Source organism: Capricornis sumatraensis, chromosome 14, assembly GCF_032405125.1.
Source record: "Capricornis sumatraensis isolate serow.1 chromosome 14, serow.2, whole genome shotgun sequence".
Lineage (NCBI taxonomy): Eukaryota > Metazoa > Chordata > Mammalia > Artiodactyla > Bovidae > Capricornis > Capricornis sumatraensis.
The window spans coordinates 37516283-37531096 of NC_091082.1; the positions used below are offsets into that span (position 1 = coordinate 37516283).

General features: G+C 36.8%; 1 protein-coding gene across 6 annotated transcripts in view; it reads right to left on the reverse strand.

The window, feature by feature from the left end:
• Positions 1–14814, reverse strand: part of CDC42BPA (CDC42 binding protein kinase alpha) — a 300642-nt gene that overhangs the window by 68740 nt on the left and 217088 nt on the right. For all 6 annotated transcript variants that reach the window (XM_068985895.1, XM_068985894.1, XM_068985892.1 and 3 more), the window contains one exon: positions 2197–2321. In XM_068985895.1, coding sequence (XP_068841996.1) covers positions 2197–2321 — 125 coding nt within the window. The remainder of the gene's footprint in view (positions 1–2196; positions 2322–14814) is intronic.

Genomic DNA, 14814 nt, shown 5'->3' on the forward strand with positions numbered 1-14814 from the left:
CTCAAGATATCTGAGAATGACCTCAGGCTCACCAACAAACAAAAGAACAACTACAACTGATATCATTCTCCCCTAAAGTTGTTTCTTCTCCTGACCTTTCCCACTTCAATGATATCACCATTTTTCTTAATCTCTCCAACTCAGAATTTCAGAAATACTAATTCCTCATCATTTCTTGCCCTTCATTTATATTTAAGTCCTATAGATCCTTCTTCCACAATGTCTTCTCCATTTGTTCAATTTTCCCCAAACTTTCAAGAGATACATATGAAAAATGAATTTTACGGGCCAGTCTGTCACTTCAATGCCTTTTTGTAGGATCATTTCAAAGAGAAAGAATGAAGTCTTCTGATGAATCTAGGGTGAGAAGAAAGGTCCCTGTTCCAATACAAGGTGAGCAACAAGGTCTCCTTGCCCTAAAAGGTTTAAATTTTTTTTTCATATGAAAGAGGTATTTCATAGGAAAAGGCAGAGGGAGCAGAGTAAGAGGACCATCAGAAATGCATTCAAATGAAGTCTTATATACAGTGTGTTTGTTTTATTTTTAAAATGTTAATTTGACCAATGGAAACATTTACAATTCTGCATATGACAAATTTCCAAAATCTTGTGTGAGCATTTTTTAATACACCAGATTAAAAAACCAGAAACAGCTTGAGACTTTTAACCTTTATAAGCTTGCAAAATATATCATAGTTAACTTCCAAATAGTTGAGAACCCTGAGAACAGAGTTTATCTTTTACTTTTAGCCTATTAGATATTTAATAATTTGTTATCTAATGTATTAGTCCAACTAAATAACAGCTTTAATGCAGATTGACTTCCTGTGTTCTTGATTTTTTCTGCATATTTCACTTGAATGTGAAATATGCAGAAATATTTCATCTTCATCCTTTCTACTAACCTTTTCCAGACAGTCCATAATTATAGCTTCTTTCTTTTACTAGAACCACTTCCCATTCTATCTCAATTCATCATGCAATCACTTGAAAAGATCAGTGGTCTAGGATTGCAGGCTTTGGCTAAATCAGTTTTGTCTTCTATAACGTCATTTTCACTAACATCTTAGTTACAGATTTGATTACATAATGATGCAGTTACAAATGAAGAGTCATAATGTTTGATATATAAGCAAGGCTAAAGATTATAGCGATTTTGCTTCAAACTGCAGTTTATGACAAGGATATCAATTAAATATTAAAGAACCATTAACTGTACTATTTGGAACACAACCAAACTTCACAATTTGGGCATTTTCCTTCAGATATGCAGTGAATAGTCACATTCATAAGCTAAAGCTGAGTTAACATAAGGGTTCTACAGATAAATCAGTATCAAAATACATGAGTCAACTGGGTAAGATTATTTAAAAAGACAGTGTTTATTCACTTATGATTTCATTTAAGAAGGACAGTATTAATCTAGTATAAGTAGGGAAAAAATGCTTAGAGTATCAACATAAGAGCATGATAAACTAAAATTCTCACCAAATTCTTGGTCTATATATATATGAAGAAATCAGTTGTTTATGTAAATAAAACATCAATAATATGCTGAAAAAGTCATAAAGTTAAAAAGCATAAAAAGTTAAGCTACCTATTTTCATTAGAAAATATAATCCCTATTGGATTCAACTTTAAATATTGTAAAAATATACAGATTTTTACAAATACCAGAACAATCATTTAACGAGTTAATTAATATGAAAGTCACTAAGTTAATTATCCCAAATTAAATCCTGTGGGCTAAAAGAACAGTTGATAAAACTAACTGTAACCATTTAATGTCTTTAAAATGCCAGATGTGAATTAGTCTGTTTTAATTATGAAAAAGGTGAAAGCATAACATCTTTAGCTTCTAAAATTTTCTCTGGGCTTTCTGTTTCCTAAAATAATCACAAATACAGGAATTTTGGTCTTAGGAATATTGATGGCTAGCAAATGAGTTTCTTCAGTTCTGTAAGGACTAACTAACTCTCTTCAGAGAGAATAATATTTTCTTTCTTAGAAAGAAATATCAGCTTCTAATGAAACTGTAAAAGCTGATACAGAATATCCGACAAAGTTAAGGAAAAGCAGAAAAAACAGAAAACACAGAAGAAACACAGACTAATAATAAATATTCCTCCTGGAATTCATACCAATTTGACTATCTGGCCAAAAATCAGCCACAAAACACATTTAAAGAGTACTCACCACTGAATTATTTCTGTGATCTGAGCCTCCCAATGGGCAACCGATTCCTTCTTATCTGCCAGATCTTTGACCTCTTCTTCTAACTGCTGGTTACGTGCACTTAAGTTCTCACACAAAGCGGTAAGCTGAAAGGCAGTGTCAAGATGCTTAAAGAAGTGTGACTTTTAGGAACAGGAATTCAAGATGCCTCAGATGCCTCTTGTTAAATCTCATAAGTCAAAAATGCTCATCTTCCTGATTTCCTATTGTGATGCACCCTCTGGTCACTGAATTTGGAAACATCAAGTACTCTGAATTCTCCTGCCTTTGCTTTCCCTTCACTCCCTATATTAATTGGTTCCCTTTGTGAACATTTTCCATTTGCCGGGAAGAACTTCGCAATTCTGCTGGTAACAATATCTCTCAGTTTTTTTGCCTTAAAATATCTCTATGTCATCTTTAAAAACAAAAACAAAAACTTATAAGGAGTTTCAAGCATATACAAAAATGAACAGAATAGTATAAACAAATTCCCATGAACCCCTCATTAGCAACTTCAACAGTTATCACCTCAATGTCAATCTTATTTCATTTGTACACCTGTCTTCTTACCCCCTCCTCCAATATTATTCTGCAGCAAATACCAGACATCATATAATTTTATCCATATATATTTCTGGTGTATCTCTAGAAAATAAGGCTCTATATTCATAGCCACAATATCATTATTATATTTAACAAACTCTCTTATATCATCATATAGGTAGTCACTGTTCAAATTTCCAGTTGTCTCAAGATATCAAAAGACTTAACAGTCTGTTAAATTGAATCATACCAATAAGTAAACATAACATAATGGTTGCTCTGTCTTTTAACATCACATAATGGTTGCTCTATCTTTTAAGCCTCTCTTACTCATAGGTTCTGGAGTACTCCTCTTGGGCAGCTGTTAACAGAATACCATAGTCTGAGGGGCTTAAACAAGAACCATTTATTTCTCCCAGTTCTGGGGGCTGGGAGGTCCAAGATCAAGGCACCAGCAGATTCAGTGCCTGGCAAGGGCCCACTTCCTGATTTATAGATGGCCGTTGGATGAGGGAGTTCTGTGGGGTCTCTTGTTTAAGAGCACTCATCCTATTCATAAGGGCTCTACCCTGATTGCCTAATCATCTCCCAAAGGCTTTGTCTCCAAATAGCACTACATTAGTGACAAGGTTTCAACAACTGAGTGCTAGAGGAACACACTTAGGACACAGCGGCTCCCTTCCAACACTTTAAATTTTCATGTAATTTATTTGTTGAAAAAAGTAGGTTGTTTGTCCTGTAGAGTTTTCTATACTCTGAATTTTTCCCTTCATTTTTGAAAGACATTTTCTGCTGTATAAAATATTTCAGATTGGCAGTTATTTTCCTTCAGCATTCCTTTATTTCTGGGTTCTGTTTCTTTTCTGCTGGAAAGACAGCTTTAAGTTTAGCTGTTGCTCCTTTGAATATAACATGTCTTTCTTCTCTGGCTGCTTCTTGGATTTTCTTTGGTTGCTTTGTTGTTGTTCAGCTGCTCAGTCATGTCTGACTCTTTGCAACCCCATGGACTGCAGCATCCCAGGCTTCCTGGTCCTTTACTATCTCCTGGAGTTTGCTCAAACTCATGCCCATTGAGTCAATGATGCCATCCAACCATCTCATCCTCTGTTGTCCCCTTCTCCTCCTGCCTTCAATCTTTCCCAGCATCAGGGTCTTTTCCAATGAGTTGGCTCTTCACATCAAGTGGCCAAAGTATTTGAGCTCCAGCTTCAGCATCAGTCCTTCCAATGAACATTGAGGGTTAATTTCCTTTAGGATTGACTGGTTTGATCTCCTTACTGTCCAGGGACTCTCAAGAGTCTTCTCCAGCACCACAGTTCAAAAGCATCAGTTCTTCGTCAATCAGCCTTCTATATGGTTCAACTCTCACATCTGTATGTGACTACTGGAAAAACCATAGCTTTTACTATACAGACCTTTGTCGGCAAAGTTATGTCTCTGCTTTTTAATATGTTGTCTAGGTTTTCAGTTCAGTTCAGTCACTCAGTCATGTCCGACTCTTTGCGACCCCATGAATCGCAGCACACCAGGCCTCCCTGTCCATCACCAACTCCCGGAGTTCACTCAGACTCACGTCCATCGAGTCAGTGATGCCATCCAGCCATCTCATCCTCTGTCGTCCCCTTCTCCTCCTGCCCCCAATCCCTCCCAGCATCAGAGTCTTTTCCAATGAGTCAACTCTTCGCATGAGGTGGCCAAAGTACTGGAGTTTCAGCTTTAGCATCAGTCCTTCCAAAGAAATCCCAGGACTGATCTCCTTTAGAATGGACTGGTTGGATCTCCTTGCAGTCCAAGGGACTCTCAAGAGTCTTCTCCAACACCACAGTTCCAAAGCATCAATTCTTTGGCGCTCAGCTTTCTTCACAGTTCAACTCTCACATCCATACATGACCAGTGGAAAAACCATAGCCATGACTAGACGGACCTTTGTTGGCAAAGTAATGTCTCTGCTTTTCAACATGCTATCTAGGTTGGTCATAACTTTTCTTCCAAGGAGTAAGCGTCTTTTAATTTCATGGCTGCAGTCACCATGTGCAGTGATTTTGGAGCCCGAAAAAGTAAAGTCTGACACTGTTTCCCCATCTATTTGCCATGAAGTGATGGGACCAGATGCCATGATCTTCGTTTTCTGAATGTTGAGCTTTAAGCCAACTTTTTCACTCTCTTCTTTCACTTTCATCAAGAGGCTTTTAGTGTCTAGGTTTCGTTGCTGGTTTTTGCAATTCTTCTATAGTGTGCCTAATAGGGATTTAATTTCCCTTTAGGGTCTGTGACATTTCTTGAATTTGTAGCTAAATATTTCTCATAGGTTTTGGAAAATGGTGGGCTATTAACTTTGCAAATATTGCTTCTGCCACAATCGTTCGCGTCTCCTCCTGGGAAAGCAAATATTTTCTGTCAAATTTTGTCATCACATCCCCTATGTCTCGATATATACCTCTTTTATATATTTCTGTGCTTTAAAATGTATTGATATATCTTTACTTCAGCATGGAAAGTTTATTTACCCTTTCCTTTCTTTGCTCCTTTCCAATCTACTGTTAAAATTTTCTGTTAGGTGTTTCAATTATTTCATTTTTTACTCTTAAAGATTTATTTGACTTCTTTGTAAAGGTTCCAGGTGTCTGGTGAAATTCTACGTCTTCCATTTTCTTGAATATACCATACAGTTATTTTAAAATTCAATTGAGAAAATTCCAATACTGGGAATTGTGTAGGTCTGTTTGACTGGTTTTCCCCTCATTTTTTATTTTCTGACTTAGTATTTGGTTGCTGTTTATTTTTATGTCTTGGTTTTATTAGGTTGTTTCTCTTGGTATGCATTGTAATTTCTTACTGCATGCCATGCACACTGAATGAAAATTTTAAAGATAATCTGAGACTCTATATAATATCTTCCTCGAGAGAGCATTTACTTATACTTCTGGCAGGCAACTAAACAAAGACAGATGAAGGATTGAATTACTTAAAGGCTGGGTTTCAGTCACTGAGTGGGCTCATCTCTTTTTGGTTCACACTTATTAAGAAAATGGAGTCTTTACAATGACCTTAATTGAAAGCTTAAATTGATTATCAAGGATCCTGCACTGATACTTAGTTTTTAATCTCTCCAAACTCATGATAATACTGTGGAATACTGAGCTCAACTTCCTGGGTTCTCAGTGATAGCTTTCATATCAGCAAATCCTCAAGAGGAAAAGTGGCACTGAATGCTGGGCTTAGTTCTACTCCTTTCTGTAGGATCTGGGTCAGTAAAGTCTAGGCTGCCTTCCTATTTTCCCAACACCTTCTTGCAGATGAATACTGTAGGCAGTATTCCTACTGTATTAAAAAAAATTTTTTTTTTAATCCATCCAGCTTTATAGTTCTTGGTGAGGTGGTAGTGGAAGGTATGATGTAAGCTAATCTGTCGTAGAAGCAAAACTTCTTGCTTTATTAAGTGTTTAAAAATCCATGATAAAATATTTGCATATAATTTTTACTTCATGGCTACATTTTTCCAATAAATGGTCTCACTCTGCCATTAGCTATCACTATTCCTTTCTCCCTTTCTGGTATGTTTGTAGAGATATTGTGCTAGTTTACTTTTGATTACTCAGTTTGAAGGAGGTGAATTTATCCTAGAAGAATTATTAACAGGTTTGTGAAGATGAGAGGCCATGGGATGGTTAAACTTGACTAGGTCACAGGGTGCCTAGACATCTGCTTACACATTCTGCTGGTATCTTTGAAGGTGTCTCTGGGTGAGATTAACATTTGAATCAATTGACTGAATAAAGCAGATTACCCTTCCTAATGTGAGTGGACCCTATTCAATCAGTTGAAGGCCTGAAAAGAAAAAAAGGCTGACTCTAGTGAGTAAGAGGGAACCTCTCCTGCCTGATTGCCTTCAAGCTGCTTTCACTTGTCTTTGGTTTCTTACTGAAACACTGGCTCTTCCTGGGTTTGGAGCCTTCACTAGCTTTTGGACTAGAATTACATCACTGGTTATCTTGGTTCTTAAGCCCTTTGGACTTGGACTAAACTGTCTCTCCAGCTTACAAACTGCAGATCTTGGAACACAACTTAGCAACTAAACAACAATTATAAACAAGTGAGCCAATTCCTCACAGTAAACATTTTTATACATAATACGTGTGTGTGATTATCTGAGTATATGTATATAAGGGTGTGTATGTATATGTAATCTCTTATTGGTCCTGTTTTTTTTTTTTGAAATACAGTTGACTTACAGTGTTGTGTAGTTTCTGATGAAATCACATCAGCAATATGACTCAGATAAATCTATATCTATCTATAGAGCGAGAACCTTTCCATATTCCATTCCATTGTAGCTTATTACAAGATATTGATATTCCCTGTCCTATACAGTAGAATCTTACTGTTTATATATTTTATATATAGTAGTTTGTATCTGTTAACCCCAAATTCCAAATTTATCCCTCCCTTTGTCCTTTTCCCTTTGGTAACCCTAAGTTTGTTTTCAATGTCTACGAGTCACTTTCTGTTTTGTAAATAAGTTCATTTGTATCATTTTTTAAGATTCCACATATAAGTGATATTAAATGATATTTGTCTTTCTCTGTATGACTTAACTTCACTTAGTACATAATCTATAAGTTCATTCATGTTGTGGCAAATGACATTATTCCATTCTGTTTAATGGCTGAGTAGTATTTCAGGAAAAAAGAATGAAATAATGTCATCCGCCACAACATGGATGGACTTAAAGATGAACACTAAGTGAAGTAAGACAGAGAAAGGCAAATATCATATGATGTCAATTATATGTGGAATCTTAAAAAATGATACAAATGAACTTATTTACAAATTTTCTAATGGCTGAGTAGTATTCCATTCCCTTTCATGGATCACAGCCTTGTTGTGGTGAAGGGGTTTGCATACTCAAAGGAGCTATGAGCCGTGCTGTGCAGGGCCACCCAAGATGGGTATAATGAAGAGTTTTGTCAAAACGTGGTCCACTGGAGGAGGAATGGCAAACCACTCCAGTATTTGTGCCTGGAGAGCCCCAAGAACAGTATGAAAACGCATAAAGATGTAGGGCAATTACTAATAGGTCCAGAAAGAATGAAATGGGTGTGCCAAAGTAGCAACAATGCTCAGCCGTGAATGTGTCTGCTGGTGAAAGTAAAGCCCAATGCTGTAAAGAACAATATTAGATAGAAACCTGTAATGTTAGCTCTGTAAATCAAGGTAAATTGAACATAGTCAAGTAGGAGATGGCAAGAATGAACATGGATAGCTTAACAATCAGTGAACTAAAATGAACAGGAATGGGTGAATTTAATTAAGATGAACATTATATCTACTCCTGTGGGCAAGAATCCCATAGAAGAAATGGAGTAGCCCTCATAATCAGCTAGAGTCCAAAATGCAGTACTCGGGTGCAGTCTCAAGGCAAAGCATTCAACATCACAGTAATCCAATTCTATGCCTCTACAACCAATGCCAAAGAAGCTGAAGCTGAACAATTCTATGAAGACCTAGAAGACCTCCTAGAACTAACACCAAAAAAAAAAGATGCCCTATTCATCAGGAGATTAGAATGCAAAAGTAGGAAGTCAAGAGATACCTGCAGTAACTGGCAAGTTTAGCCTTAGAGCACAAAATGAAGCAGGGCAAAGACTAACAGAATTCTTCCAAGAGAACACACTGGTCATAGAAAACACCAGCCAGACATCCTGGAGTGTGAAGTCAAGTGGGCTTTAGAAAGCATTATGAACAAAGCTAGTGGAGGTGATGGAATTCCAGTGAGCTATTTAAAATCCTTAAAAATGATGCTGTTAAAGTGCTGCACTCAATATGTCATCACATTTGGAAAACTCAGCAATGGCCACAGGATTGGAAAAGGTCAGTGTTCATACCAATCCCAAAGGAAGGCAATGCCAAAGAATCTTCAAACCACCATACAATGGCACTCATTTCCTATGCTAGCAAGGTAATTTGCAAAATCCTTCAGCAGTATGTGAACCAACAACTTTCAGATGTATAAGCTGAGTCTTGAAGAGGCAGAGGAACTAGAGATCAAACTGCTGACATTCACTGGATCACAAAGAAAGCAGGTGAATTTCAGAAAAATATCTACTTCTGTTTCATTGATTATTCTAAAGCCTGTGACTGTGTGGATCACAACAGACTGTGGGAAATTCTTAGAGAGATGGGTATAACAGACCACCTTACCTGTCTCTTGAGACACCTGTATGTGCGTCAGGAAGCAACAGTTAGAGCTAGACACGGCACAACACACTGGTTCCAAATTGGAAAAGGAGTAAAAGCCTATATATTGTCACCCTTATTTATGCACAGCTTACATATGTACTTCTCTGCATCGTACATCACAGAAAACGCCAGGCTGGATGAATCACAAGCTGGAATCAAGATTGCTGGGAGAAATATCAACAACCTCAGATATGCAGATGATACCACTCTAATAGCACAAAGTGAAGAGGAACTAAAGAGACTTTTATGAGGCCGAAAGAGGAGAGTGAAAAACCTGGCTTGAAACTCAACAGGAAAAAACTAAGATTATGGCCTCTGGTCCTATCACTGCATGGCAAACAGAAGGGGAAAAAGTAGAAGTAGTGACATATTTTATTTTCTTGGGCTCCAATTTCACTGTGGACAGTGACTGCAGCCATGAAGTTAAAAGATGCTTGCTCCTTGGAAGGAAGGTTATGACTAACCTAGACAGCATATTAAAAAGCAGAGACATCACCTTGCTGACAAAGATCCATATAGTTAAAGCTACGGTTTTTCCAGTAGTCATGTACGGATGTGAAAGTTGGACCATAAAGAAGACTGAGCACTGAAGAAGTGATGCTTTTGAATTGTGTTACTAGGGAAGACTCTCGAGAGTCCCTTGGACTGCAAGGAGATCAAACCAGTTAATCCTAAAGGAAATCAACCCTGAATATTCATTGTAAGGACTGATGTTGAAACTGAAGCTCCAATACTTTGGTCATATGTTACGAAGAGCCAACTCACTGAAAAAGACCTTGATGCTGGGAAAGATTGAGGGCAAGAGGGGAAGCGGGTGGCAGAGGATGAGATGGTTAAATAGTATCACCAATTCAATGGACTTAAATGTGAGCAAACTCTGCGAGATAGCAGAGAATAGAGAAGCCTGGCATGCTGCAGTCCATGGGGTTGCAAATAGCTGAACAGGACTTAGCGGCTAAAGAACAATAAAGTATTCAATTTCATATATATCAATATATACCACATCTTCTTTAACTGTTCATTTGTTGATGGACATTTATGTTGCTTCCATATCTTGGCTACTGTGAATAGCACTGCTATGAACACTGAGGTACATTACCTTTTCAAATTTGAGTTTCTCCAGATTTACGTTCAGGAGTGGGATTGCTGGATTGTATGCTAATTCTATTTTTAGTTTTTTAAGAAACCTCCATCCTGTTTCCCATAGTGCCTGCAACTGTCTACATTCCCACTAACACTGTAGGAAGGTCCCCTTTCACCACATACTCTCCAGCATTTATTCTTTGTAGACTCTTTGATGATGGTCATTCTGACTGGTGAGGTGGTATCTCACTGTAGTTTTCACTTGCATTTTCTCTAATAATTGGCAGTGTTGGGCATCTTTTCATGTGTAATATTTTCTATGGAGAAATGTCTATTTAGGTCTTCTGACCATTTTTTGATTGGGTTTGTTTTTGTTATTGAGTTATCTGAGCTGTTTGTATATTTTGGAAATTAAGCCCTTGCTGGTTGCATCATTTGCAAATATTTATTTCCCAGTCCACAAGTTGTCTTTTCATTTTATTTATGGTCTTCTTTGCTGCGCAAAAGCTTTTAAGTTTAATTAGGTACCATTTGCTTATTTTTGCTTTTATTCTATTGCTTTGGGAGACAGACCTAAGAAACTACTGCTATGATTTACATCACAGAATATTCTTCCTATGTTCTCTTCTAGGAGTTTTATAGTATCATGTCTCACATTTATTTTTTCTCCCATTTAATTTCCTTGGCACTTTTACTGAAAATCAATCAACTATAAATATGACATCTTATTTTTGGACTCTACTCTCTTTCGTTATATCAAGGTTGTTGTTCAGTTGCTCAGTTGTGTCTGACTCTTTGCGACCCCATGGACAGCAGCACACCAGGCTTCCCTGTCCTTCACCATCACCCAGAGCTTGATCAAACTCATGTCCATTGAGTCGGTGATGCCATCCAACCATCTCATCCTCTGTCGTCCCTTTCTCCTCCTGCCCTCAGTCCTTCACAGCATCAGGGTCTTTTCCAACTGGTTGGCTCTTTGCAGCAGGTGGCCAAAGTATTGGAGCTTCAGTTTCAGCATCAGTCCTTCCAATGAATATTCAGAGTTGATTTCCTTTATTAATCTTTTGATTACTATAGATTTACAGTAAGTTTCAAACTTTGGTAGTATAAACTCTTCAACTTTTATACCCACTCCCTGAAATATTTTTGATCTTTTTGTATACACATATACATTTAAGAATAAGCTTGTCACTTCTAACAAAAAAGCCTATATAATCTTTATAGGGACTTCCTTGAATCTACAGATTAGAGAACTGCAGTCCTAACAATACACAGTATCTCTCTCCATTTGTTTAGACATTCTTTAATTTAACTCAGCAATGTTTTGCATTTGTCTTCCTTGGCACCCCACTCCAGTGCTCTTGACTGGAGAATCCCATGGATGCAAGAGCCTGGAAGGCTGCAGTCCATGTGGTTGCTGAGGGTCGGACACGACTGAGCAACTTCACTTTCACTTTTCACTTTCATGCATTGGAGAAGGAAATGGCAACCCACTCCAGTGTTCTTGCCTGGAGAATCCCAGGGATGGGGGAGCCTGGTAGGCTGCTGTCTATGGGGTCGCACAGAGTCGGACATGACTGAAGTGATTTAGCAGTAGCAGTTAACTCTGGGAACTCTGAAATTACTATTTTCGATAACTGTGTCCACTATGAAACTTTTTTTTTTTGGAGAGGATGCATCAATCTCTTGATGTTAACATAGCCAGAGGTATACCAGCTGTTTTTGAGAATGTTTTTTGCAGATGTAGTGTCTTCACTAATTCCCACAACACATCATTTTTTGATCACCATTGCTTTTGACAGCCCATCCAAATGATTTGTGGTTGGGGTTTCAGCTGGAGATTTGCAAGAAGAGGAGGAAATACAGATTTTTGTACTGTCATGTTACAATAGTTACAAGTAGTCTCAAATAGATTTGTTTAGTATTTGTCAGAAAAAGCTAATTTTTTTTAAAATATTTTTATTTTTAATTAATTAACTAATTTGGCTGTACCAGGTCTTAGTTGTGGCACACGGGATCTTTGCTCTTCATTGCAGCATGGGAGATATTTAGTTCCAGCCTGTAAAGTCTTAGTTTTTTTTTTTTTTTTTAAATTTTAAAATCTTTAATTCTTACATGTAAAGCATGGGCTCTGGAGCCAGACTACCTGTGTTCTAATCCCATTCTGCCATCCCCTAGTTGTGAGATTAGTAGAGTAGCTTAACCTCCCTTTTGCCTCAGTATCCGTAAAATGCTAAGAAAAATAGGGTATACCTGGAAGATTTATTGTGAGGATTAAATGATTTATATAAAGTAAATTAGGAGGGTAAAAAGTAAACTTTACTTAAGTATTGGCTCATTTTGCATATTTGAGAATAAGATTTTACTATTTGTGAACTGACATATTTGGTTTATGATAATTATAAGACTACCTAGGATATGGAAGAGTGCTCATGTTTTAAGTGAAAAGGCAGATTAGAAAATACAATGTATATATGACTGAAATTATGTAATAATATGTGTACCAACCAACAGAACCTGGAAAGGAACATATAGAAGTAAAATGGCTGTTTCAGGTTGATGAAATCATAGGTAACTTCTATGTTGAATATTTCCCATACTTTGTACAAGTTTGATTTTACTCAAACTAATTATTTAAAAACAAGATACAAATGATCATCTTTTCTCACTGGAAACCATTTACTTCCACTGCTTGGCACAGATGGCGATTTTACTTGCAATAAGTTACCTTTAATAGAAACTTTGAATACAGACTTCTGAAAATATCAATAAGGTTTTTTCTATTTAATTTTTATTTTTGAAGTTAAAAAACCTGACTGTGAGAATCTACTAGTTATCCAAGTTTCAAAATTAACCCACTAATTGCTTTTTGGTTTCTATATCTGAAGTTGGGTGAGAAGGAATTCGGTTCTCTTCCAGCTGGGACAGCTGGTGTAGCAATGGCAAAGGTATCTTTGGTTATTTCTCTTGGGGAAAATATTCAGTGTAATCAAACAAACAAAAAATAAATAAATTGAAAGAAAGTGAAAATATGCAGTGGGCTGAGTAAGAAGCAGAAAGACAAATAAAACTAAATACAAGGAGCAAAAATAGAGAAGAGGTTCAAACAGGAGACCCAGATCCTCCCCTAATTCTCAAGGAACAAATATTTCCTTGTTATCATTTGTCACTGAATGCTCTCCAACCATTATGATTTGCTGTCAAAGTTCTACTCAAATTCTCTTTCATATCTTTCAATTTAGCAAGACAAGGTAATGTTCTATTTTTTATAAAATTAGGAGATAGGTTTTTATCTTTCAGGTCTCATCAAAATCAAGAGTACTGTTTAAAAATTATTTCTAAAGATGTGTTTCTGGTAAGCTCACCAGAACATTATGGTTAATCATGAAATAAAGCCAAGGGGTGAATACAAAATTTGATCTGTACTCAATCTGATTATATCACAAGTCAATTTTTCTTCAACTATAATACCATCTTTTACTAGGTAATTTGCTTAGAAATTCTATATGAAGCAGCCTTCTAGACTTTAATTATATTTCTTATCTCAAGATAACTCTTAACAGAATCTTAAAATTCTGTCTTGTAGACAAAAATGATGCTCAATTTTGCAGTCATATGATACAAGTCCATTCAATAACAATTATGTGACTTATTTGGATAAAGTTTAAATAATACTAGTTTTTAAGATATTTTACTTTTGGTTGCACTGCATCTTCGTTGCTGTGTGCAGGCTTTTTCTAGTTGCGGGGGACGGGGGTTCTCTCTGTGTGGTGCGCAGGCTTCACATGGCAGTGACTTCTCTAGTTGTGGAGCTGGGGTTGTAAGTGCGCGGGCTTCAGTAACTGTGACTTGGCGGCCCTAGGGCACACAGGCTTCAGCAGTTGTAACTCACGGACTCTAGAACGTGGGCTCGTTAGCTGTGGTGTACACACCTAGCTGCTCCACAGCATGTGGAATCTTCCTGGACCAGGGATCGAACCTGTGTCGCCTGCGTTGGCAGGTGGATTCTTATCCACTGAACCACCAGGGAAGCGTTATTAGTTTTATTTTAGTGGAAATAACTAACAGCTCTTCAATAATGTTCACACCATATTCACAGTCTAAAATAATTTATACTACTTAGTATTTGGTCATTTTCCAGTGTTTGTATGCATCAGCTTTGCAAGCACAAAATAAACTGAGTTCTTTCTCAAGTGGCTTGCAATCAAACAAGCAAAGTCATTTTTAAATGCTTACAAAGTTGAATAATCACGGGAAAAATAGTGAGAGAGATGAAAATAAATATGGAATATGTTGGAAATTAAGATAGAATGAAGAGTCTCTTTTTTGTGTGATTATTTAGCCATTGTCTTTCAATCTGCTGTTGAAATGACTAATTAAACATAATACTTTGGAAAACATTAGAACTCACTATAAAGGACAATTATCCAAACCTTATTTATAAGTAAGCACAACCATTAAAATTGCAGATTAACATTAGGATTTCTCAGATGTTAACAAATCACACAAGAAATGCAGAATGATGGCAATTTAAGAAATCTGAGATACTAAATGGAAAAAGATTCCCTTAAGTATCTGAAATTTTGTTCATAAATCTAGTTGTTGTAATCTAGGTTTAGTCTATGGTTCAGCCCTTTGTTTGTGCTATAGGGTTTAGACAGAGATGGTTTCTTTGGCTTCTTACATACCAATGGTATTATTTCTAGCTATTATCAGTTCTCCATCATGAAT